Raw genomic sequence first — 27116 nt, 5'->3', positions numbered from 1 at the left:
AGAACTGTGGACACACTGAATGCTCTTAAAGGCATGGAAGCATAAAACTGTTGCATATGTGGAAACATTGGCTAATATAGGACTATGCAAGTGACAGGACAACTGGTTCAGATTGTCCAAGGCTATGGCTATGCACAGGCAATATAAAGTTTTTTTCAATGATAGTTGATTACGTTTCTGTTGTGTTTAAACCTAGCTTTCCCAGTAAATGTGTTTCTATGTTACAGAGCATTTCCTTGGGGAGAAAGCCAATTAGAACCAGCCAAATCCCCTTGCCTAGATGTGTACCACTAAGACTAATATAGCAGACAGAAACACAGCTGATGTTATCCTTACTATACATACCAGGTTTTTGTTTAAAAGGCTCCAAATGAATCAGAATCAGTAGTGCATAAATAAGAAATGCTGCACACTTTTATCAAAACTGCTTTATTGACCAATAATAAAAAGAAAATTAATTTTAATTAAAGCAGTGTAATACAGTTGCAATCAAAGTACAGGATTCCAATGTGAACAGGAAATCAGAATCATGTCAGATTGTGCCTCTAATACAATTTTTTAGAAGGCTATAAAGTACTTATGATGTCATCTAATCCAGACCATGCAGCGGATGCAAGATTGAGACAAGCTAGTTTAGATTTATCATTTGCAATGCCAGGGCTTGGATTGCACGGCTTTCTTCCCTTTTTTGATACCCCCACCCCCCCATAGCTGTCCCCGATTTATATCATTACTGAAATCAAACAAACAAAACTATGTTGTAAAAATGTTTTGTAAAAATCTGTAGCATAAATTAATATATCCTATTTTAGAACATTCCCTGACTTGTAGTGCCTGAAGCACTGTACTGTTTAGGTAAAATCTGATTTTATCACACAATAACTGTGACAAAGAGCTGAACATTATTTGACTATACTGTATTTTTAATATTTTAAAATATAATCTATTCTTGCTGAAGTAAACCCTACTTAATTCAGTGGGATTTACTTCCTAGTAAGAATGTACAGAATTGCAGGTGACTTGTGCAGAGGAAGCAACCCTATTCATAGTTAAAAAGGCAGTAGCTGTTAACAAACCTATCCATGATTCTGCAACCTTTTGATCAATTTTCACATCTGAACAAAAGAAAACCTTTTTTACTAACAATAAAATCCATTTTTTTTCACTGAAAATAAAACAGATAACCCAATAAAATTCTGTCCTTTTTTCTCCTCTATTTTCTTGCTAGAAAAATTATGTTATTCTTTAGAATCTTATTTTTATAAGTAGAAAAATACAGCATCTAAAATGGTAAATGAAAATGCTCCTATCCTGTGTCTTCAATAATGTGCTATATACTGTATATTTAAAATGTATATATTTAATGAATAAAAATGAAAAAAGAAAACATATTAGTAATATTAAATCTGTAGGTAACTAAAAATAGAATGCAGTTTCTTCTAACAAATGATAAATTAAGAAAATATTCACTATATTTTTTTAAAGGAAAAATTGTGTATATAATTTCAGAACATGGTTTAATTTCCTGACTCAACTGATTTCATTAAAGATACTTTCTTTTTTAAAATAATCATTTCCTATGTAGATTGACTTAAAAAAAAAAAGCAAATGGGAAGATGAGATGAACCAAGAAAAATTGGACATACCAGAATTTGGTTCTGCATCTTGTGGATTGGTTGGGCATTTCTACTTCTACCTGAAGACGGCATTTCCTAACAGTCTGAATGTTAGCAGTATAGGCCAGAGAAAAACGCACCATGGCTTTTGAATTGTGTTGGAAGATCCATGAAGAGGTATCAGTGGAATCTTTACCTTTTTGAAGTGCATTCTAGAATGGGTCTTCCCTGTGAATGAAAAGCTACTTCACTGAAGCAGGGAAAGTGGGGAAGACCTTGACATTTCCCTATTCAAGTGTTGATAAGCCATCCTCAATACAAAGAAGACAGACCTATCAAGACTTTGGAGTAAGAAATAATGCTTACTAAAGTAGAAAATATTCACTATGGATGGGTCATGTACAAAATGAGTACAGGGAGATATTGCTCACTGACATTTGTGTACAGAAGGGGTAGAAAAAGTGCAGCACCATTTTGGGGCTTCTTCAGAGTGGCTGGACCCCAAAAGGAATGAGGGGTACCCTTTTTATATCCCTGCTCTTCACTAGTGTCAGTGTGAAATGGCCCCTATTATCCCTGTACTCATTCTGTTTGTGAAGAACATAGGAAGACTGACAAATGTTTAAGGCACCCAAAATGGTGCAGAGTATGGAAGAAGGAAAGAATTGAGAATAAAGTTGCTATTCTGTCAAACACAAAAACACACACACTTGTTTCATTGTTCCCTTACATCGTCTCCTAGTTTATGAAAGTGTAAGGTAAATGGAACCCAAACACACAAAAAACCTAGTGATTGTGTGTGCAATAAAATAAATGTGCCCACATGAAATTATATTATATTTTAGATGTGGTAACTTTGGAGTTTTATTCTGTTTTAGTCAGGCAAGCACACTGTAATTCTCATCAAGTACTGAATAAAGATAAACTCTCTTAAACAATTGATCAAAAGTTACGATAAACAGCAATTCCAGAGGAAAGAAATAAAAAATAAAACTGAATATTTTATAATGCCTTTATACAAAGCTGTGGTGTGATCACACTGTAAGGTCATGCATCATGCTAGACCACAGTTGAATTAACCATGCTTTATTGAATAAAACCATAACTGGCTGGGTTCACAAAATGTTTTCAGCCATAAAGCAAGTTTATAAGCCATAGTAGATGGCTTCACCCATCACAGTTGTTCTAAGCAGATACAGTATCAATGAAACAGTATAAAATTTAAAAATATATATTTCTAACTGGAAAAAAGGCTGGACACCCATCTCTTTGGAACACTTGGAACGACTATCAGTGAACATTAGTTAAAGGTAAATTATCTTTGAAAAACAAATATTTGTTGTCCAACATTACCATCACATTGATTGCATGCACTTTTTTCTTATTGATAGCAGCCTACCAGATATTCATCTGGAATTATATAAATAATTAACAATTAATTTTTTTTTAATCTGCATAGTTCATTGGGATTACAGACTTCCGAAAGTCCTGTAGACAAAATTATTGTTTAATGCTTAAATGTACATGGGTCTTTCCCTACCTATATAAAGTCCATGCTTCCAAAAATAGATGATCTCTTTCTCGGTTCAGCATTTCTCTCAAGGCACAGGGACTGAACTTCAATGGAGTCATAAGAAAGTCTCAGGAGACTTACACTGCAGTTTTTCCTGAAGCAATACTATTAGGTTTATGTGGAAAGTCTGATGCAACCATCTTTGGGTGCAATCCCTCACACTACAAATTAAATTCAGTTTCCCCCAAAATAGCAGTCCATCATATTTATAAGGTTAAGAAGTTATATAAAATGGCCTTTCTGGCAAATAGTCCAGCTGAAAGAGAAACACGCTTGTTGAGTTTCTTCATCCAAGAGAGACTGTTTCAAGGCGCATAAACTGTCTACAGAATTTTAAAGAATGCTGGTCTCTGGGGGGGGAAAAAGAAAAACAAAAAAGTAATTAAAAGGATCTATGCAGCCTGATTATTGTCTTCTAAAGTAGTCCCTTTAATTCTTTTTCCCCATTCCATCACAGAATACTCAGATCAATTTCTATAGAGGAGGTGATATAAAATGCATCCAAAACAAGAGAAGACACAGCACTGTCTGATAGTTGCCTTGTACATATTTAATTCCTAGAATCATTGTCTGAGGGAAATGCATGGCTTTAAGTAATTAAGTCTGTATCCTGGAGCAAAAATGAACAGAAGCGATCAGTATTCATAAGGGGCCAAATGCTACAAAGGACAGTGAAGGTGTCCGTAAGAGTGAATTATTGCTTATTATACTTCATATTCCAAACCTTTCCCTACATCATGAGCAAGTCCCTAAATCACTTCTCCCAAATGATTCTACAATCTGAGTGTATTTTCAATATAATGCTAGAAAGGTAGCATTTATTGTAAGTTTTGGATTCATAAACTTCCTTCTCATCTTTTTAGTACAACAGTCTAAAAGACATCAGAAGCTTTATATTCATTTTCAGTTACCTGAAATTTGTTATTATCTGTATCATTGAACAAACAATTGTTTGCCTTAGTCATAGTTTAGGGAAATTAGCCAATTTCAATTTATTCTGGCTTGTTTCCATAAATCTTGTTAATGTTATCAACCCACCTACTTATCCATAAAAACTCATTTAGAATCTAGATAAAAGTAGAGACTAGGTTAAAAAATGTGGCACTGAATCAAGATCAATGTAAGCACTGACTTAAGTGTCCTGGGGCAGGGGGTATCTTCCATAATCACTGTGCCATAACCAAGAAGACTCTGTTTGCTGTAGTCACGTGGAACACAAAAAATCTTTTCTGAGTATCTTAATATTTGGCTAGATATAAACAGGAAGGTGTACTTTCTGAAATATTGACTAACCATAGTAGGTCCAGTTGTCCCACAGTTTAAATAACTATGTGCAGTTTAATTAACTATTATTAATTTTTTTAAAAAGTTAATTGATATTGAAAGAGAAAACTTTCTGATCTTCATAAGGAGGAGTTAAAGAAAAAGATGGGAGTGTAAAGCACTCTCTACTATGGCTTGGGCACAGAGATGAAACAAAAAATAGTATTATTCCTGAACCCGCCTATAATACCTTGTACTCTGTAATACACAGAAATGATGCAGACTTATAAAAATGTTTCTCTATAAGAAGAAACAGATTTCTTTCAGACTAAAAGTACTCCTGCTTTAGGATAATCTATTCCAGTGTTTCCTCAGCCTTGGTGGCTTGAAGATGTGTGGACTTCAACTCCCAGAATTCCCCAGCCAGCATGGGGAAGAGTTGAAGAACACACATCTTCAAGTTGCCAAGGTTGAGAAACACTGCTCTATTCTAAATTGGAACTTACCTTTCTATCCCTTATGTTCGATGGGAGATGATGGCTTCTGAACTCCAAAAGCAGTGATAAATATATTGACAACCACTATAATAAAAACCAGTCCAGTGGCAAGGTTATTGAGAAAGTCCAGCTTGGCGTGTTTTGCAGGGTTATTAAGGTCATATTTAACTAGAAGGAAAGAACAATGAAAGAGATTATATTCCCACTAAGGAACAATTACTTTTAGAGATTAGCGTGAGGAAGTAGCATTTCAAAACTGCATACCAAAGCATCTAATAAAATTTGGATTCTAAAGAGTTAAATAAATTTTCTGCTTTTCCCTGACTCCCATAATATGGCATTATCAACTGCAGGCTATGTTTTGAAAGTGAATGAGAAGAAACCTTTATTATTTGGGGTGGGGTGGGGGGGAGGAAATGAAAAAACCATTTGCAAGCTTCCAAAGGCCTCTCGTCAGGAGCTGAAGTAGAAACTTAAGATTACTTTGCTGGTATTTCCCATAAAAAAAAAAGCCATCAACCGCAAGGCTGGACAACTAGCTGACATCGGACACAAAACACTATTACGCAGGTCAGAAGACTGTGTGGCAATGAAGTGGAGCAAACAGTAAAACTAAAGATATCTCTCAAAACCCAAGTTGCTGGGACTGGAGCAACCAAAGGCGGTCAAATCTCAAGCGTCACTCTGGGGTACGGGGTCACTGAATCCAAATTTCAATATGCAACAGCTGTGAAATAGGCAAATTCCATGTTAGGGATCATTTTACTAAGTTAAGTGAAAATACATTCAGAATTACCCCGCTCAACTTTCTGAACCAGGCTTTGTTCAAATTTTGATGCCCTGGTTTACTGTTCTTCTATTTCTTTCCTATAATTTCCCCTCATATCTTTATGTTGTATATTTATATTATAATATTGTCACAGGTTCGTTTAATATCCAAGGGTGGATTACTAGATCCCAAGCTAATTGAATACAAGGATCCTTTTTAACCTCAAAAAAAAAATAATGGTGGACTCCTACATGATAAATTACTCCGGGAACAAAAATATAGTACCATCAAGAAGGAAGTGTATGCCATCAAATGGGCTATCGAAACCTTCTGAATCTACCTATGGGGTAGAGAGTTTACAGTAATCACAGACCACCAGCCTCTGAAGTGGTTCCAACAGATGAAAGATACAAATCCAAGACTGACGCAGTGGTCTCTCTCATTGCAGCTCTACAAATTCAGCATTACCCATAAAGCAGGACAGCAGAACAAAACTGCAGATGTATTTATTCAGTCTATTCTATCATTATTTTCCTGTCCAGGGGCGGAAAGCCATTTGGCAGCCCACTAAAATAATCCAAAAGGGCAATTGCAATATCTCCCCTTTCTTTTCACTCCTTCCTACACAGACTTGTTCAAAGAAGGATAAAGAAAAGGAGTTGGGGGGTCCACATGCAATACACTTAAAGAACCAATCAATTGCACCCTCGTGGCCACCATCTTGAATTCTTTGGCCACCCACTGCTGACAACTCTGAAAGAAACTGTTTTTTTAAAACAACCAAACCTCTCTCCGCTCCTTTTCTGGTTTGAGTAATGAAATTCTTTATGGATGCTTAAGGAAGCAATCTGGCAGGCTGCATTATCATCGTCTCCTTAATTCAATTGTATTTTCTGGGGACTGTGCAGCCATGGAGCAAATCCAGAAAAAGGTGCAGCTTCTTAAGAAGGTGCCAACAGATACAATGAGTTCGCTTACACCTCCCCCGCTCCTGAAGCAACTTTCCCACTTCAGATGCAAATCCCAAATCCTAAGAGTATGCAAAGCTCCAGAGCCATTTCACAAGACAATGCCTTGGTTTCCCTCCTTCTAAAGAGTTTTGTTAGTTTTTTTTCCTGTTTAGACTGTTTACTATGCTATTATTTGCCATACTTTCTTTTTAATATTTTTGTTGTACAGTAATTGTATGTTTAGAATTTCTACTTGTATTCAATGATTGTTCCACATTTCAATTTGGTGATTTATTAAAATTCATTTTATTTTAAAAATAACATTTACAGGAAATACAGACTGGAATCCCCTTAACTAATTTAGTTGTGCCTCAAAAACAGTGTTGGGAATTTCTTTATTTTGTTCCATTAAGCAACAGATGTCCCAAGGTGCTTTCCCTGAATGTCAAAAGTGCAGTTTGTATAATAATCATGGCAAAGACGGCCACTTTGGGGTCAGGGACAAATTCTGTTCATACCTAGCCCTGTGGTTCCTAGCCGTGAAACCTTCTTCCTGTTTGAAACCACAAAAACTAAAAAGTGGAAGTAAGTTTCATGAAATTCAGAAACATAAACATCACAGAATTGCCACTCTGACACAATCCAATTTCCATGAGCTAGCACTGCAGTTAGATGAACACATTAGGGTATTTTCCTGGGGCCAGGAACTTTGAAAAGAAATAGCAACAAGTGCAGTAAAAGACTCTCGAATTAAGAGACTCATCCACTTTTAGAGCTTTCAGAGGAAATTACAGTTATGCTGTTTCATTATCATTGTGCTACACAATAAAGCTGAACATGACACCGCTCTTATATATGAGAAATGTTAAGCATTATATTATAGCAATTCAATTCCTCTCATTTTGTGTAGTCTAAACTATTCATTTCCTCTTTCATTCCCAAAAGAAAGCTCTTGCAATTAATATAGGGTTTTCTGTAGATAAAATCTATAGCAGGGACACCTGGGTGGAGGGTGGAGTCAAAAAAATCAAGTGGGTGCTCATGTCCCATCTCTTTTTTTACATGTGTCATGATACATGTAAAAAGAGGGTGGATCTTTGATCTCACTGACACAGCTGCTATCTTAATGTTTCTGACACACTCCCCCCCCAAATGCCCCTGATTTATACAGCATGCAAAAGGAGACTTTCCACACATTCTCAACTCAAATGGCAAATTCATCACATTCTTTTTCTTTCTTTAAACGTTAATCTGGGCAAGAAGTCCTGACATTTTCAAGAGGGCTAAAGTTCATTTGATCTCACTTCTGAACACAGCAATGAATATCAGTTTCTGTTCTCCTCCTGTTCTCTCTCAGCCTGGAAATATAGGAAAGCTGAAAGATATAAACCGCTCCCAGCCCTCACAATCTAAAAGGCTGAAGAAAAGAGAAAAAAATATATATAATCCAACTCCAAAAACATGGACTTGGAACGTGATCGAAGGAAGGTTCTGTGAAAGGAGGAACAAGAGAGGCAGAAAAACCATTCTGGCAGTTAAGGTGACCACTTCCTTCCTCCCCTTTTTACCCTACAATTTACACGACTATGGACAAGCCAGTGTCTTCTAAACAAAGTAACCAAGAAAAAACAAAAGAAAAAGCTACCACTGTATATTGGACGCCTCTCAACATCATAATGCAGAATAATCGATGCAAGAAACTTTATTCATATTACCTTCCTATCAATGTGAGCAATGTATAAAGACAATTGTGTCAACTGCATCAATTTCCCACCCTCAACCTCCCTTTGTACCAGGAATCTGTCACCACTGAGATGCCTGTTAGGGCACACTTTTTCATCCCGCCACAGCCCCCTCCCTCCCGGTATTATTCACTGGATCTGTATAAAGTATTTGAAAGACATGTTTCACTGAGTGTGGATAAAGCATCTTTCCTGTAAGTGTTAAAGTGTCCTTTGAATGCTGTCTCTGGAGGTCTAGGTGCGGATATAGGGCACAGAGAACATTCCCACTGAGACTGCATTCACATCCAGGTGGAGCTACTTGTGACAATCAGGGAATGTATTGCTCTGTACATTAAAGAAGGCACAGGGGCTAATAAGCTAGAAATCTCAAGTGGATAATGTGCCCACAGAGAATCACTGCAGATGATGCACCAAACAAGAAATTGGACTAGATGACTTCTGGGACCCCTTCTGTGATAATATCAGACCTCAAAAATAATTTATAGTGGGACATACTAACCAAAAGTCTGAGGATGGTTTTGTAACAGAGAATGAAATCTATAAGGCAGGCAGAAGATGGCTAGCCTTAATTATCTTCAGAGAGGTAACCTTTTAAAATACTCTTTACATCTGACATAGAATAATTGGATATAGAACTGATCAATGGGAAGGCAACTATAGATTCAAACTGAATTGGCGCACAAGACTTTAGACAAGATATGAGTATAGTTCAACCAACTGGAAACTGAAATCGCAGTGCTGTTTGAGCTATAAAATTATCTATGAAGTCTAAAACAGTCACCTTTCACTTTGAAAGAGGAATATTTAAATAAAGAAGGGGTTGGCAAAAAAGAAGTTGAAAGAATAAGACTAGAGAGCATTCTTTCCAAGATACATGGAGGTTACTCAGAGCCAGAATAACAGAAGCTCATTTAGGCTGAAAAAGCAGTGCCTAAAAGGAAGAAGAAAGGACAGCTGAGATGAAGTACTAGACATTACTAAGAATCTGAAACAATGCAAAATCATCAGGTTCTAAATACTCCTTCTAAAGAGCTCTAAAACAACTCAAAAATGATATTGATGTTCTTTCATCAAAAATATGTAACAAGTTATTAAGACCATTTTCTATACCAAAGTAGATTTTATTTTTTTCAGTATAGTGCCAAGTCAGAATGCTTAAATGGAATGGGTGCTGTCGTTTAGAGGATTTTAGTATGTTGTGGATGGTTGGAGGTCTAATGTTTTGGACTGGATGGTGGAGAAACCTTCTGGGGTTCTTTCCTGACCAGACAGAGTTGGATTGGCCCTCTACCTGGCCCAAGTGTCTTGTATCCCTTGCCAGGCTGTTTGGCAACTTGGGACAGAATTGCGTGTAGTGCCTGACACTCATTCCTTTACGTGGGTTGTGGCTTGGAGAACTGGCCTTGGGGGGATTGGAGAGGACAGTGGTGGCGGCAGGACTGTTGGATCACCAGGTGCATGGATTGGCTGCTTTGTGCTAGAGGTGCTCCATGCATTTTGCAGCATTCGGTGACATGGTGGTGGGAAAGAGGCTGGTGCTGCCGACAATGGTGGAAGAAGCCCTCGATCGGCTTACAGAAGGGACACGTGCTTCAGAGCAAGGATGGAGGCGCTCCAGGAGTGTGGATGAAGGCTGCCTCTTCCTTTCATCATGGTCACATGGAGGTGAGGGATTTTGCTGTGGCAGAGGCAGAGGCAGGGCTGGGTCAGGCCAGTTGCAGCTGCCTGAGCCCTGTGGCTGCAGCTTCTATCATTCCACACGGCTGGGTAGCCATCTTGCCTCCTTCCTGGCTGGGAGCTAGAAGGCATCTCGTAACAGCCATTTTCGTGTGGGTGTTTTCAAGCAAAAGTCACTGTGACCCAAGAAGATGCTGACTGGGAGGACTGGATTAGGGAATTGGACTGATCAAGTAGGAAAGACTGTAAATTGTGGATTGTGATTCTGCCTATCTTCACATGTTACAGATGACTGATGACCCGTTACAGATGACTGATGGACCCAGTTGGGTTCCAGAGAGAGCTTGGGGTTGTTCTGGAAGGTCTGCTACATAGTCTGGCTGAAGCCTTGGTGGCTGCTTGGAATGGGAGAGTGGCTGTGGCTCTGGACCAGATTGTGCCTGAGCAGCCTCTCTGTGTCATAGATCCTGGAGCTCTCTGTGGTTTATGGACAAGTTGAGGGAGATGAAGAGGGCAAAGAGATGCCTAGAGCACCACTGGCGAATGACAAAGAGTAAAGACAATTGAACATGAGCTAGAGGCACTATTAGAGTCTACCTCATGATGGTAAGTGTAGTGAAACGTAATTATTTCTCCACCCTTATTGTGCCCACATAGCCACCCAGCAGCCCTGTTTCAGGTGAGCTGGACCCTCCTTGGAGGGAGTAATACTGGAATTCACCTGCAGAGTTGCTGTGAGGAATATGCTGCACATCTAGTGGATGAGGTCACTCAGATTTGCTCTACGTTGGACTCTAGCCTTAGGGCAGAACCAGTGGAGGTTACAGAGACTGAGTCTTGCAGAGTTATCTGGTGGGGATTTAATCCCATTGAACCTGAGGAAGTGGACAGGGTTCTTGTAGCTGTTAGTTTGGCTGCTTCGGTGTTAGATACGTGTCCCTCCTGGCTGGTCAAGGCTGTCTGGGAGAGGACGCATGATTGTGTCTGGGCAGTGGTTAATTCTTCCTTGAGGGAGGGGGTGATCCTGCTGGCTCTTAAGGAGATGGTGGTGCACCCTCTCCTCAAGGGACCATCACTCAACCCAACTAGTCTGGACAGTTTTTGTCCAGACTCCAACATCCCCTTTCTAGGGAAGGTTGTGGAGAAAGTGGTCACACAGCAGCTTCAATGGGTTTTGGATGAAGTGGATTATCTGGACCCCTTTCAGTCAGTATTCAGGCTGGGTTATGGGACTGAGATGGCATTGGTCACACTCTTGGATGGCCTCTGGCAGGAGCAGAATGGGTTAATGCATCCATCCTTGCTTTTCTTGACCTCTCAGCGGCCTTAGATACCATTGGTCTGGACTGGCTTCAGGAGTTCGGGGTGGGCAGCATGTGTTGCGCTGGTCCTCCTCCTTCCTCCAGGGTCAGTTTCAGTCCAACCTTCAGGTTGTGCACCAGTTGCGTCCATTCCTGGATCAGGAGACTTTGCTCAAAGTCACTCATGTCCTCATGATCTCCTATCTGGATTACCACAATGCGCTCTACATGGGGCTGCCCTTGAAGAGCATTCGGAAGCTTCAATTGGTGAAGAATGCAGCTGCATGGGTAGTAAATTGTGATGGAAGCATCTATGAAATGGGGTGGTGGTGATGCAGGAGAGGGCAAGGTTCTCAGGAAGGAGGGGGCACATTCCAGGAAGGACAGAGAGACAAGAGACAACGCAGTCTGGGGCAGGAGTGTGGGAAGTGTAAAAAGTTTAGAATAGCCACTCCCTAGAATCTCCCAGGGTATATCCACTTGTTGCAATAGTACAGATTTAGTCTGGCAAGATTTTCTCTATATTGTGTAAGCAATAAAAGAACTGAACTCAGTTGGACTGTGTCCCTGTTCTTCTTGGGTCCTGTCAGCCAAGTAATGTCAGCTGGTGGGGACTAGGAAGTGTGCCTTCTCTGCTGTAGCCCCTGCCCTCTGGAACATTCTTTCTCCAGAGATTAGGATGGCCTCAACCCTGTTGGCCTTTCGAAAGGCCTTGAAGACCTGATTACGTGCCCAGGACTGGGCCCCCAAGTGTGTTAAGGGCCCTGTTTCCTGGTTATATTAACATCTAGAGTTATAATTTTTCTTGGCTGATACACACACACACACATACAGTACATACATGTGCGCATGTGTATGTATGTTTTGTATTATGTTTGTATTGATTTTAATTGATTTTATGATTGTTTGCCACCCAGAGTCACTTGTTTGAAATGGTTGGCTATAGAAATTGAATTAATTAATTAATTAATGATACCTTATTTACTAGACAACTGGCCAATATAACATCAAATCTTAAAAAGATCATCTGCTTTGTCCAGAGCCCTCTGCAACAGCAGTTCCACCACCTACTTAATAACCTTCCCAAAAACAGAAAGTTGCAAAGTGGCCATTAGTTTTCCAAAACAGCTAGGTGGAGTGATGGATTGTTAAGGATGGGTGTACCATTTCCTCTTTCAAAGAAGGAGAGGCTGTCCCCTCTCCTAGGAATGCATTCACCACTGCTGTGACTTAGCCTCCTGTCATCTCCCTGAAGGATTTCACTAACCAGGAAAAACTAGCCCTCAGGTGGACAACCTGATGTCACAGAGGATTCTGTGAGGACTCACAAACTTAAACACATCCTAGATAACCTTGCAAGGCAAAGCTATTTGACTAGCTGACATCTAAGTCCAAGTGAATCCCAAAGATTTTATTTCCAGATGCCCTGCAAATTCTTCACTGCATGCCAAACAGTTCCTTTACTGACCCATTCTTCCCTAAGAAGTTCTGGGTTACTTTAAAGCAGAGTTAATGGTTTACTGAGATGTCACATTTGAGATATTTCAATTTAGGAAAAAGAAGTAGGTAAAAGAGAAAATAATATGTGTTTACGAAAGTATGCATGGGATTAATTAATGAAAAAAAAAACCTTCAGGTAATTGATGGCTATATTTTCCTTCAATATAAGAGACATAATTTATACCGGTTATGAAAAATATGAGTTGGAGAGTATAACCACATTCACGCTCTTCTTGTGGCTTCCCATTAGCATGTGGCGAGCTCATATGGGACAAGAACACTGAACCTGAAAGGACTTTAGACTGATTCAGCAGTGTTGTTTTGCACAAGTTCTTGAGTTATATAATTGCAAATTGTTGGCATATAAGCTATATCTTTACTACTGCCTGCTTCCAAACACTAGATGACTACTTTTCATTTTGATTTCCTAATACAATACTATTTAATGTATAACTCCAAAGAAGACTATTATGTATAAAACGGTATGTAGAAAATGACAGTATACTTAAAATACTTGTAACAATCTTCTTGGTTAGAAGACAAGTATAATTCAGTCTATAAATCGGGTTAAAAATGTCATTCTTAAGTTTCTGTGCAATTCCTGAGCTAAAAATTGCTTCTCAGAAACAAAAGTTAATATGTATAATCTTCTACCAAATGTATAATTTCCCAGAGCAAATGAATGATAATCTATGATCCCTGAGGAAATAGATTATTTTTTAGCCTGCAATCCCATAGAGTTGATGATTATATTACAATTCTACAGTCCCAGGGTAAACATCTAGGGGATATAATCAAATGCAGAAAGATGTTTATCCTTGGAGAGAGACTTCTGTTTTGGGGGTCTCTTCCTAGCTGGCACAGAAAGCTCCAAGACCAACTACCTCTAATATTGGAGAGTAGAAGGAACTGTGTTGAGGTATGGGTCAAGGGAAGCTGGGAATATTCCTTGTTATGGCTCTAAAACAGTATCTCATCTGTTTTGGCCTGGGAGGAATTAATTCCCTTCCATTCAAAGCAATAAAACTGACTTGGATGGAAAAATCCATATTCCTCTATTCTCTGCATTCATCTCTATCTATCATGAGCCTTAGGTTTCTGATATGATGACTACTCTGTTTCTGGCTCTCCCTGATATAGCAGGAAGGATTAGTATAATTTTTAGTTAATAATTCTATCATATGAGAAACTATGGAAATACACCAAACAAGGTCATTCATGCACATTGAACTTTGAAAAGACAGATGAGAAATCCCAGAAGAAAATTGGGAAGATATAGGGAGATTTTTTTTTTCTCCCATGAGAAATTTTGTATTATTTTCTTGAAAAATTAAAGATTATGAAATACATTGTTCATGAAGCTAAAAGGTCTTTGAGACAAGCCTTTATGTACTTATTACATATTACTACTGGATCATTTCTCAGAAATGATTTCTCAGAATTACATAATATGAAGACTTTTATATGACACTATATACATATAATATTCCTTTATATAAGACTCTACTCATTTCTCCTCCTGTATACTGGGGATAAGTAGTACACTACAATTCTCAAATGCGTATCTACCTTTGATAAGCATTACCATACCCCAGAGATTAGATTGGTCCTGATCTGCCAGCCATTGGTAAATTGCAGAGGACCTGGATGAGCTCCAGGACATGGGGGTCAGGAGGTTAGATGGCCTGCGAGATAAGATGTTACTGTAAAGTGCTTATTGGGTTTGTTCTTGGTGACCACTGTAGGGTGGTTTTTAAAATGTCGTTAGCTGCCCAGAGTCACATCTATGAGATGGGCAGCCATATAAATAAATGCTGTTTTCAAAAGAGAAGGAAGGATTCATTGCCAACTTTGTCCTTACTAATAACTAGATTTTCTGTTCCCAGAAGCAAATTCTTAAGAGAGTCTGGCCAATAGTTCTGCCTCCATCACTGTGAGCTTGGCTGGATCCACTCCCCACATGTCAGGATGAACATCTATAAAAGTAACCCTGCTGCACCTGTATAGGTTTCCCTTGGTAGGTCATCCAATTGTCTGGTGGTAAAGGATTCAAAATCATGAAGCGAGTTTGTGCATACATGGTAGCCTTCCTTTTAATTCTTTGGGAATTAAGGACGGACCCATGTAGGATGCACTGGTGGGCATGTCCGAACTTTTCACTTCCACACTTACATCCACATGGAAAATAACACCTAAAAAGGACTACTGTAATAAGTTAAAAAAAAAAAAAATCTGAGCCTATAAAAGGGGAGCTGGCTATGAAACACTTTTTAAAAAATAAGGCTCTATTAAAATGGAAACAGAACCCTCCTTAAACTGTAATGCCATGGCACAAAATAAGCAATAATTTCCTTTGCCATACATACCAAGGAATATTAGGAGCACGCCAACTCCAACCTGAAGTGCAAGTGAGATGCTGATGAGGACAATCAGTGGAACATAAAATGAGAAGGAAGGTCCTTGTTCCATTACAGCTTTCAGCTGGGATGCGTTGGCCATGAGCAAAGCAATATCCAACATACTTTCTGCTGCACTCTTCTTATTAGCATAATGGTTAATGTTAATTTGTCTATGTGTCCGTAGCCACTGTCTTCGAGCCTGAAAGGCAAAAATATTTCAAAGACCTTTATCAGCAATGATTATAAAAACAACAAGAGTGGGAGAGTCAATAACGTGTTAAAATTAGTTAAATTTTGTTTGCGACTACAGTGTAAAGGATGAAAACAACTTGCCATACAGAATGGGGCTAATGGCAAGAATGCACTTCAACTGTTCAGACTAAGGAGATATGGCATTGGCTACTGCATATTATAGTATAATAACTTAAAAACATTTAATTAAAAATATATTAAAATGGGAAGATGAAAGGAGAAGAAACATATAGCATTCATACCAGGAATATGACTAAGTCTGAACATGACCCAGTATTTTGGAAATGACAGGAAATGAGCTTAAGTGTCCATGCTTCAGCATTTCTTCTTCTCTATCTATAAAAGTTTTAACTATCCCATTACTGGGTGAAAATTATACCTTCTTTCTAAACACTTTTGCTTGTTTTTTGGTGAAAACAGAATATATCCCTAATCATACTCTTGAGTAGCTTAGATCAAAATAGCTATCCACATGTCTTTGACGGCTTAGCCACTAAACATCAAGCATTTAGCAATAACTCACTGCTAAACACACAAAAAGGCAGGCCCGAAAGCACTTTCTACTGAGATGAACATGTTTCCAGTTTCCTCACTTCAATTTCTGTAGAATCTTTGCAGATTCACTTTACTAAATTAGTAATTTGACTAAGGGGGGAAAAAGTCACATAACAGCAGCAAATCAAGTAATTAAGTAGCAGCAGGTCTCATTCAAAAAAAAAAAAATTACTGAATGCCCAGCTATGGTTTTTGTGGTAGGGTTTTGAAGGTAGTTAGCTGTTAAAACAGCTTCTCCCCACGAACTTTGATCAAGGCCAGAGTCAACTAATATGTGCCCAGCAGAGAATGATCCTTTATTTCTGGTAATCCACTTTGTTCTATTGTAAAGGGAAGAGATTGCTCATGAATCTGTCCATTCACAAAATCTGTTCCATTATCAGAATGTAACATTTGAGGCTTTCCTCCATATTTATTTTCTATGAAGGCCACAAATTGTCTGAATTTCCTAAACACGTATTCTTATGCCTCAGATCTTTTTTTAATTTTCAAAGGCCAAGATTGGGAAGACTAAAACTATCATATAGAGATGTTCTTGGAAATCCTTGAATTATGGCAGACCTATGAAAAGAAAGGATTAATCCAAGAGTAAAAGCATACTGACACCAAATAGCACTATGTGTGGGATGTACAAGAGTAAGGTCTCATCAGCATGTGGAAGTGTCCTACAGAACAAAGGGTGGCAGATAGGCTGATTGAGCCACTGCCTAGAGATCAGTTCCACATGCTCTGAGAGAGGATAGGAATCATGAGTGGGTGCCTAAGGCAATGAGAAGGTGTGTTGTAGATTGTATCATCTCTTTGCACCTACGAGCTTATTTTGGCCAAACAGGCACTAGGGCAATTGGGAAGAGATAGATAAGGGGACTGCCTGTTAGAACTCACTGATAGCTGAGTTAAGCCTGTACTCTGCACTCAAGACAACTATATTATGAGCATTTTTTTCTTTTTCTTTTCAAAGAGACTGGCCGCTACATAAGTACTTGGCATTCTACAAATACTCAGAAGCACACTCTTTCTTTTTTTATAGTAATTTTATTAAAAATTACAACTGCAACAATAAAAATACAAACTAAAAAAATAAAAGAATAAAAAGAAAAATAGAAGGTGCAGAAAAAAGAAGAGAAAGAAAAAATTAGAATATAGTGAAGAAAAAGAAAAAAAAAGAAATGACTTCCCACTTCATCACAAGTATAAACAAATCTAGTAACTTATCACCTTCTCATAAAATACAACAAATGATCTCTTCTTCCCATATCCCATGTCTTATCTATAAACAAATCCTTAAAGCCTCCTCATTTCAGTCCTGATGTCAGCAATTTCACAAGTGTCATGATAAAGTGTTTTGATCCTGGGTTGTAAGTGGATATTGTTCTAGTTGGCATCAGGCTCTGTTTCCATCAAACATATGTTTTTTAATGAGGACAGAATTAAAATCATGTTGATCTCAGAACATTAGCATTTTATCATTCAGAATTTAATGAAATGCATTCATTGGAATTATACACAGAAATATATGTAGCTATTCACAAGACTGCTTTGCAATTAAGACTATAACTGGTTTTTTTAGCAGAAAATAGTTACCCTATTTAAGACACATACTCAAGCTTGCACAGGATATTGCTTCAGGGGAAGTGCCACAATTTCCACAACTTTGCAGCATTTCAAAAAATTCCATCTAATCTTTTTTTCAATATATTTGTCAGAGAATCCATTAGGTGTAGAGAAGAGCTAGAGTGAGTAAGGGATTTGTTTATTTAATATTTTAGGTTAGGTGGAGCCCTAAGTGTTAAACCACAGTGAGAGATTTCATCATTTAGCCAATCACTAATGTAAATACTGACCCTTTAATACTAAAGCATAATTTAATGGTTTTTCCTAGACTTCAGGTGTTTATACACTAACTCAGGTCTAGCCTGTATGAATAGTGACATTGTTGGTTAAGATGAAAATCACTGGGTGTCACTGAATAAGAGCCACAAAGTGAAATATTGGTCTTTTATGAAAGAAACTTTGTTTAAATCAAAGCAAGAGAATCAAAAGAGGATTCACATATTGCACTAAGCCATCAAGCACTTTCTTGGATTCATCCTACTATAGTACCATGTAACAATGACTTGAAGAGACTAGTAGGTTTGCCTGCCATGCTGAGGGCGACACTGAAGGTGCAGGGCCAGGATCTAATGGAGACAGGTGTTGGGGGCTTTTAATGGATGAAATGGGAGCCTTACGTCCCTGCAAGCCTCAACCAACCACCCGCTCTCAAAGGATCAAATCTTTTGACCTTATCCATTCTGGCTTAATATGATCTGCGAACCTAGTAAATGGCTTTTATGTTTATTTCTATGGGGCCTTTGGCTTGTTTTAGAAGACACAGCATCCATTGTAAACTATCTTGTAGAATTTAGGCATACATATTATATATGTGACTTTTTTGTTCCCAATCTCAAATGAAAAACATAAGACAAATTCAATGAAATCACCTTTAAATTCATTAATATAATTTAAATGAGAAATCTCAATCATTTAATTACCACAATGAACTACTTCCTAGAATATAAGTCCATTCATATCCACTTTCCATTTAGATATTTTTAACATGCTATAGCAGTGCTTAAGGGCTCTTGCTAGGAATTAGCACTATCAACACCACACTTAAATATGAGGCAGGCATTTTCAATTACATGAAAATCCATTAAAATGTTTAATCAAATTCTACTCTGCAAAAAATGCCTTTTAATGTTTTCCACTCTGCAGAATCTACTTTACAAGACATGAGGAGCTCCAAGCTCTTGAACTACAAAACACCAAGTCTGACAATTTGTCTACTCCTTCATCACAAAAAGGAAGCTAAAAGTGGCCTTCACAAGATGGATTATCCATCCCATCACAGATGAAGCGCCACTATTGTATGATTTTTCCACATGTCATAGAGAATTTTCATGCCTGGACTAAGTCATCTCATCCTGCAACAGGACTGTTTCACAATTAAATAACAGTACATATTCCATGAAGAATCCGTCTCAATGAAGCTGTTTAAGCTTACATATTCTTTCCTTCTTAAGATGTGTGTAGGTAATTTAACAAACTACTATAAAAAGGTAATTTCCTAAAGCATACTCTTTTAACAATGGTTATATTCCAATATTTAATCCTTAGTTTCTCAGGAATATTCTCCTGGGAGATACGCCAAAAAGCCTTCTGCAGAATCTTGTTGTGGCTTGCCGATTATTACAATAGCACTTCTGCCTGAACATGAACTTACAGCTGGTTAAGTGGAGAATATAAACAAGGATCTGATTCATAGGATTAATGCTACAACACATGCATTTTCTAATTTCACTTTTGCCTGGCATAATTCACTGAGAATCAAAATCACCCAACTGAGAATCAACCAATTGTTAAAAAAGTAGCACATAAGCAAACATTTTACAGAATACAATGATGTCCCCATTCACCTGTAGCTCTCCCAATGCTCAAGTGAAATATATATTTCTGTCGTATCCAATTACATCTGGATCTCAGACACCTCTGAGAAATTATTTCCTATTTGGTACCAAATGGGTAATTCATCAACCCATGGGGAAGTAGATAAGGTGTTTAGAGAAATATAACCTATAACTTTTCAGCTTGATCTTGATATTTTGTGCTGACACAAGCTAAATGGAGTGAATGATTGGATCTAAGAGGTAAGTAATACTTCTCTGAAATAGGAATTTGCTTCAAAGATGATGGTCATGAAGACCTTTTTGTACAATCCTTGTTTGGCATTAGATAACTGTCATCCAGTTCAAATATCCTTTTTTGTTCCCTTGCAAGATAACATCCATATGGTTTCAGATATTCCTGAATTACCTTTTTTTTCTGGAACTATTTAAATTCTGACATGCTATAAAGACAAACATTTATTTTCAATCTCTCTACAATTTTCAATACCACTGATATTTAAGTAAAGTCTTCTCAAGTCAAACTTGACTCCTGATGACTTCATGAACATGTCTACATACTTTTCTTGGCAATAATATGAAAATGGCTTGCCACTGCTTTCTTCTGGGTTGTTTATAATTCTGGTATTCCCTTGTGGGCTCCCATCCAAGAAATAACCAGACCCAAACCCACTTAAGCTTTTTCAAGATTAGCCAAGGTCAGTTGGATGCTTCCTCAACAGGAAGTGGACACATCCATGCAGTTTTCTTGGCAACAGGATATAGCTGTCATGCTACTGCCTTTTTTCAGGATTATTTTAAACTACCCACTGTAGCTTATACTTTCTGGTGGTCCAAATCTAAAGTAGTAAGCTTGCCCAAATCTGTTTATCTTCTGAGCCCTGATAAGTTTGGGTAAGTGCTGCCTCTAGCTGAAGCCACTGATACTTTCTTTTTTAAAGTATAAATCACCATGGGTATAACTGGCAGAATAACTGAACAAAAATTATATAAAATAAGTTTTGGGAATAGATTAATGGGAGCTACTTTAGATTAGATGTCAAAATGAAATGTGTTTGCTTATTTTTTTAAAAGAATGATAGATTTTAACTGTAATTTGAGAAACTTCCAAGATTTACTGTATATTTAACAACTTCCTTCCTCCATTTCTTCCTTCATCACCCCCAGTTTACAGACAGTGTGGCTGCTTCCTACCTATGTGTTTAGCATCTCTTTTTCCACAAAGAAAAATATATCATAAAGCCAATACAGACCATAGCTCTCTGTGGTGTGAACATAATGCAATAAAAACAAGGAATTTGTAAAACTCACAGAACATTCCTGAGCTCTCCAAAATATCCCCTTCCCAAATTGGTGAGTTTTGTATATCTCTAGTGATGTATATCTTTAGTTTTGTATATCTCATCAGAGTGATGAGCAAGCCTTTGCCCTGATTTGTTACTGCTGTACCAAACTGTTGTGCAAAGGCTTGCTCATCACTCTGTGGAAAGACACCTAGTCTGAGATAAAACTAAAACACCACAAGCTTTCTAGAAATTAGGGTACATTAGAATAATATCCACTAAATGTCATCCTTTCAAGAAAGCTGTTTATCAATATACCATATAAAGACATTCATAGTAATAAGAGTGCCTTGAACAACCTGTATATCTAATTTCAGATACCAAGAGTCATAAGAATATACTGTAACTACCTCTGAGTTGATAAGTCATTCAGGGGTCAACTATATGACATGATCAGAACTCTCAAGATCTTGACAGATCACCAAGACCTGGCTGCTTTGGAAAGCATTTGGGGATTGATGGTATGGCAGGCCCCAACCTGCAATAGATATTATTATTAGGACTGTTTTCCTCAATATGTCCATGGCTATGAAATGGATGGGCATTGGCCTTATGCAAGGAGAAGAGTTGTCAGTTCCCCCCCCCCTTTTAATTCTATTTTACTTTACTATAATTATAAGCTATTCAGAGCCTTTTTGGAATTGAGAAGCTTATCAGTTGCTGAAAATAAATAAATAACTGTATTTCTTTAATGCTCATAAAGTAGTCATGAAAATGGCCAATTTGAGAGAAGATAATGAGGACAATAGTTGAGCAAGATAATCCCAAGATATCAGGACATACAATAATATATTTAGACCCCCACCACATCAATTTTGGCCCTTGGTGATGCCAATAGATAGATAGAGGATGGATGGATGGATGGATGGATGGATGGATGGATGGATGGATGGATGGATAGATAGATAGATAGATAGATAGATAGATAGATAGATAGATAGATAGAAAATTTTATTATAGTCCCAGATCAAAAAGCAAGGGAGTTAATAAATGGCACCCATAATTTATAATAACATTTACAATGGAAGGCAATACAAGCAGGAGTCTTTAAGAGCAAGCATAAACACATCAATATCTACTTGGATGTAAATTGTCACCTAGCTTACATGTGAGCTTAGCAATTTGGTAGTGCGGTGTTTGGATCTAGGTCATGCATAAGATATCTAACACAAAATTCATGGGCATCCAGGAATATTTCCCATCAGAGATAATATTAAATTGTTATATATTGGAATATTTCATATTTGTTTTATGCAATTTTTATGACCTATAAAGCACTACATGGTGTGGGGGTGGGTTATTTGGGGGACTACTCTCCCCAGTTACATCTACCCATCCCATCAGACCTGGCAAAAGGGGCATGTTGCAGGTCCTGTCTACGAAGGAGTTCCATCTGACGGAACCCAGGAGAAAAGACTTTTTTGCTGTGGCGCCTGCCCTCTGGAACATCATTCCCCCTGAGGTTAGATGGTCCCAACTTGTTGGCCTTTAGGAAGTCCCTTAAGACATGGCTGTGCCATCAGGCCTGGGATCCCATGGACATGGCTGGGGTTGGCATTCTCCCATACTTTTGTGTTTTTTGGTTTGTTGTTTTAATTGTTTGTAATTTGATTTATACAAGTTTGTTTTTTTGCTGTTTTAACTTGTAAGTTGTCCAGAGTCACGTAAGTGAGATGAGCAGCTATATAAATTGAAATAAATAAATATATAATTTTCCCATTGAAAAAATCCATGTATTGCAATAGTATTTGGTTTTATGAAGTAACTTATGAATTGATTTCCTCTGCATAATATGCTCCTTAAAAAATGCACCATGTACCACATCATCAAAAAGTATTATCAGGAATGGCCCCATGGAGTATCACTGATTCTACGTTCTACTGTAAAGATGATTTTTATATACCAGATTTACTTACTGTAAAGGGAATGAATATCAGCACCTTGAATTGAATTTGGAGGCAAATTGGGAACATGTACCCATGGCCAAAGAAGATTCCCTCTGAATAAGAAGCAACCTGTTTCATGTCAAATTGTTACAATGTTTTTTTCCTCTAACTGAGAAGTACCTATCAGGTTTCCTGTTGCAAGAGAGAGAGAGTTTTAACTCTTTGTCCCTTGCTGTATCTCTAATCTGGATCAGGTCTCTATCATTAAACTTGCATGTCCCAAACAGGATTTTTATTTTATTTTATTGCAAGATTCTATAAATAATAGGGTCTTGGCAAGATGCTGTGGCACCTGAACTGCAGAGAAAAAGGCAGGGTTGAACTCATAAGCAAGGAGATGAAGTAATACAAAAGTTTCCACCACTGGATACCTCCAGATTGCCTCCATTTCAAAAAGAAAATTATTTGAAGTGTGATTTTGAGGAATGGACCTGATCTGAAATAAACTAACTCCATGATGAACAAAGATGATAATACAGGATTGATGAAACAGTAATTTGGGAATAAAACCAAGATCTTATAAGGAAGTGTCCTCAACCCTAAGCTGCTATACCACAGGTCAACAACCTTTTCAGATGGGACGCCATCATAAGATTTTGCATGATAGTAAGGCACAAAATAAACAAAAATATTTTTAAAAGCCTAAAACCTTGTAAAATCACCAAAATCTCATGAGATTTTGGCATTCTCAATCTATATCTCACTAGATTTCAGGCAAGAATACTAATAACATGCAAGATTTGGCGCTTTCTCTCTCTCTTTCTCTCTCTCTCTGAGCATTGTGGATAACATGGTATCCATAGCCTCCATACTGCAGAACCCTGTTCAATAATCATGTTTGCCAAGAGAGAATCAGTTGAGAACTGAAGGTTGTTACCAGTCAGTGATTTCCCTCCTCTTTTAAAAGCAAAAAACCAGAAGGAATCTGGTAGCACCTCTTCCAACTAACACATTTTATTAAAATTTGTTAATCAGAAAAGGTACTACCAGACTTGTCCTGATTTTTTGGCACTGTAGCTCTCTCTTACATGGTACAATGTCTGTAAAGCACCAAGTGTTAATAGCAAAGAACTTCTGATTTCCCCTTAATAAGTGATTCACGTTTTTTTCTACAAAAAGTCTATCTGGAAATATACTTTCTGAAGGCCATCCTTAACCTAGGATCAATAATGATTTAGAATCCAGAAGAAGCAAACTAGGCCCTGCTAGATATTGTGGAATTTATTAGCCCCAAACACCATAACCATACAGAAGGGATCATGGGAATTATACCTCAAAATGTCTAGAGGGAGCCTGTTGCCTGCTACTGTTATAGTTACTCAGTAGTAACTGGATTGCATTCTGCACCTACTTAGAGACATTGCCATACGTGCACAAATTAATTCACCAACACATATACATTCTTGGTGTTTTTGAAAGAATTACACTGGGGAGCACACATCTTCTTCCCAGAGACCTTACCTGCTGAAGTTTGGATACGGAATTCCTTTCCATCTCCAAACTGAAATGCAAATGAGAGAAAATCCTGTCTGGTTCTTGTGAGCTTTTTAGCAAGTTTAAAGGACTTGAGAAAGAAGAAGAAATGATCTGACTTCACTTGCACTAAGTTTTTATAAAATAAGAAACAGCAAGTCTTGGTCTTCCTCATTTCCTTTTGCTATACTGATGTATAGCAAGTACAAGTGATAGGAAGTTGGCAATGTTCACAGAGACTGAGTAGCTAAGGCAATATTTATAGATATGACATTTAGTTCTGTTCTTTTTCCCACCCATTTTCAGCCCTGGCTCTGAAAACAGATGACAGGATGGAGCCATGGTAAGCACCAGCATAAAGGATACCCAGTTCAGTTCAACCATGTGATTCCAATACAACTGCTGAAGGAGTTCTAAAGAAATCTCATAGAAGGCAGATGATTTTGACAAAATAAAAACACAAAGAAGCATGAGCAACTGTGGCCCTTTCTTGCATAATTTTTATTCATATTTCAAAGAATTATAAGAAATACTTTGTCTGAAATCAATCAAGGTGTGCACACAGTCTTTTTCTGCCCATATGATCAAAGCAAATGAAGAACGTACTAGACGGGGGCTTGTTTCTCCACATTATAAGAAGCAACTGGGGATAGGACAAGCTTATACATCTCAGAATGAAATTCTGTTGACAATATTGTCAAAATATCTCAAATTGCAGAATGGGAAGTGGAAGATTATTTATTTGTTTATTTATCAAATATATTTAGCTGCCCGTCTCACAGATGTGACTCTAGGCAGCATACAATAGAAACAAAACAATTAAATACAAAAGCCTTAAAACCATTTAAAAAATTTAAAACATAAATACAAATACAACCACGGGAGAGTGCATTCAAGGTCTTAACATGCAATACAGCCATTTCACCGGCTCCCTGTTTTCATGGGATCCCCAAGCCTGCTGACAGAACCAGGTTTTAAAGGATTTCTGGAATATCCCTCGGGTGGGGGCCAATCAGATTCCAGCTGGTACATTCTAGTCCATCACTTCCTAGCCTAAGGCCACGAATTTCTTATGGTCCAATCCATGTTTCTGCTATCCTGAATGCCATACGTCACCTGTCCACTTGTTTGCCTCTTTCTGTAGATTAGTAGAAAGTCTTCCCGGTCCTGCTTTCTTCCATCACTTCTTTTTCTTTCCACAAAACACTGCCTACTGAGACGTCATTTGTGCCCAGCGGGCTAGGGAAAACAATGCAGCCTCTGCCGAGCGGACCCACCCTCACGCATTAAATCGTTCCCAATCAAGCCGCGGGAAAGCCGGCCTCGCGCTCTCTCTATCCAGCCCTGCCCTGGAGGAATTCCAAAGCGAGACGGGATTTACGGGAATTTCCGCCCTGCGAAGAAGCATAACTGGCAGGCACTACGCAAGCCTGTCGCGCTTTCACAGAGCAAAACGGCCCTTCATCCCCTTGGATGAACGCCAAGAGCAGACCTCTGCCCACTCGCCTGCCAGGGAAACCAGGCCCTTCGGAGCACACAGGCCTTCACGGCGCCGGCGGACGAATCCCACGCCCCCGGGCACCTTCGCCCAGCTTCCCTCCCAGAAACAACGCCCAATCGCGGCTGAAGGAGGCTTTGTCCCCTCGCCCCTCGGCCTGCCCGCCGAGAGAGAGCCTCTTACCTCGTCTGGAGGCGTCGCGTCGCCGTTGCCGTTGCTGTTGCCGTTTCCCACTGTCAGCCCGTTCATCTCGTGGCTATCTGGGGTCGAGCCCATGTTGCTGCGGTAGCTGCGGCGGCCCTGTGCAAAATGAGACGGGCGAAGGCGCGCAGCGGGGCCAGAGACGCGGGTTAGGAGGTCGTGTGCTTAAGCTGGAACCCAGTTCTCAGTGCTGCTCTCGACCCTGCTCGGGAGAGTGAGAGAAGGACGGAAGGGAGCGGGGTGAGCGCTGGGTTTCCCCTCCCGGCTCGCAGCACCAATCCAGAGGCGAAGGGAACCGCGCGGCGGCGGCGGCAGATACTGAGCCGTCCGCGGGACTTCCCTGTGGTCCGTTGCTGTGGCGACGAAAGGCCAGTTTTCTGCCCAGCTGTTTGGGAAACTTGGTCCTGACGAGGGGAGGGATTCTAGCTGGCGCCCTCCCTCCTTTCCCTCGCAAGGAAAGAGGGAATCGGCCCACGTCAAGAGTTACGCTCCCTGCCAGCCAGTGATGCCTTGAGCCGTATGGGAAACACAGCAGACGGGGGTGGCTCCCATTACTGTTTTACTAAACTGTATATTTACTGATATTCAGTAAGGTCCAGTGGTTTCCTCTCTCTACTCTCTCCAAGGGGCCAGGGTAAACATGGCGCAGCATCAGTTTTTTGTTTTTGTTTTTTAAAGCACCTCTTTTCTAGGACCCAGGGGCACCAAATGCAGTGCAGTATGGGAGTTCACGACCTACCCTGTAGTCTTCTGGCTGATGATTCAAGAAGAAATTGGGTATGACTGCCCAGCTATTACATTCTGCTTCTTCTCAACTATTGATATCTTTCTGAGTGCCAAGGTACAACTTTTACCCATAACATTTATTATTGTTACAGCATCCAAAGAGGGTGGTGAGAGATCAGAAGATATTGGTTCATCCTACCCTTTTCTGCCATTTGTCCACCCAAAATTGCTTTCCCTGTCACTTTGTTAACTAGAAGAGGAAAGAAAAATCCATATGTGAAAAACATCTTATTTTGCTCTCTTCTTCCTGCTATTCATGTAGAAGCAAATTAGTCAAGAAAGATGAGAGTAATAATGTGTGAGCCGGTCCTCTCTTGGATATTCCA

General features: G+C 38.9%; 2 protein-coding genes across 5 annotated transcripts in view; one reads left to right on the top strand and one right to left on the bottom strand.

Annotated features, from left to right (window-relative positions):
• CARD19 (caspase recruitment domain family member 19) overlaps window positions 1–27116 on the top strand; it is a 139385-nt gene that overhangs the window by 42160 nt on the left and 70109 nt on the right. The window contains exon 4 of one of the 4 annotated variants that reach the window (XM_025170500.2): window positions 18855–20914. The exons of the other annotated variants lie outside the window; for them this stretch is intronic. Coding sequence (XP_025026268.1) covers window positions 18855–18994 — 140 coding nt within the window. The 3' untranslated portion in view covers window positions 18995–20914. Of the gene's footprint in view, window positions 1–18854; window positions 20915–27116 lie in introns of those variants that run through there. 4 annotated transcript variants of the gene reach the window in all.
• Window positions 417–26427, bottom strand: NINJ1 (ninjurin 1). Its single transcript, XM_088134176.1, has 4 exons — window positions 25987–26427; window positions 15258–15489; window positions 4959–5117; window positions 417–3537 (listed from the first exon to the last, which is right to left on the bottom strand). Exons 1-3 carry the CDS (start codon window positions 26077–26079, stop codon window positions 4963–4965), a joined length of 480 nt encoding a protein of 159 aa, XP_087990302.1. The 5' UTR covers window positions 26080–26427; the 3' UTR covers window positions 417–3537; window positions 4959–4962.

Source organism: Python bivittatus, unplaced genomic scaffold (assembly GCF_059951505.1).
Source record: "Python bivittatus isolate LINGU-HERP-01145 unplaced genomic scaffold, Pbiv_v1 ctg000080_np1212, whole genome shotgun sequence".
Taxonomy (NCBI): domain Eukaryota; kingdom Metazoa; phylum Chordata; class Lepidosauria; order Squamata; family Pythonidae; genus Python; species Python bivittatus.
The sequence above is the reverse complement of the archived record's forward strand: the minus strand, read 5'-3'. Positions and strand labels throughout refer to the sequence as shown.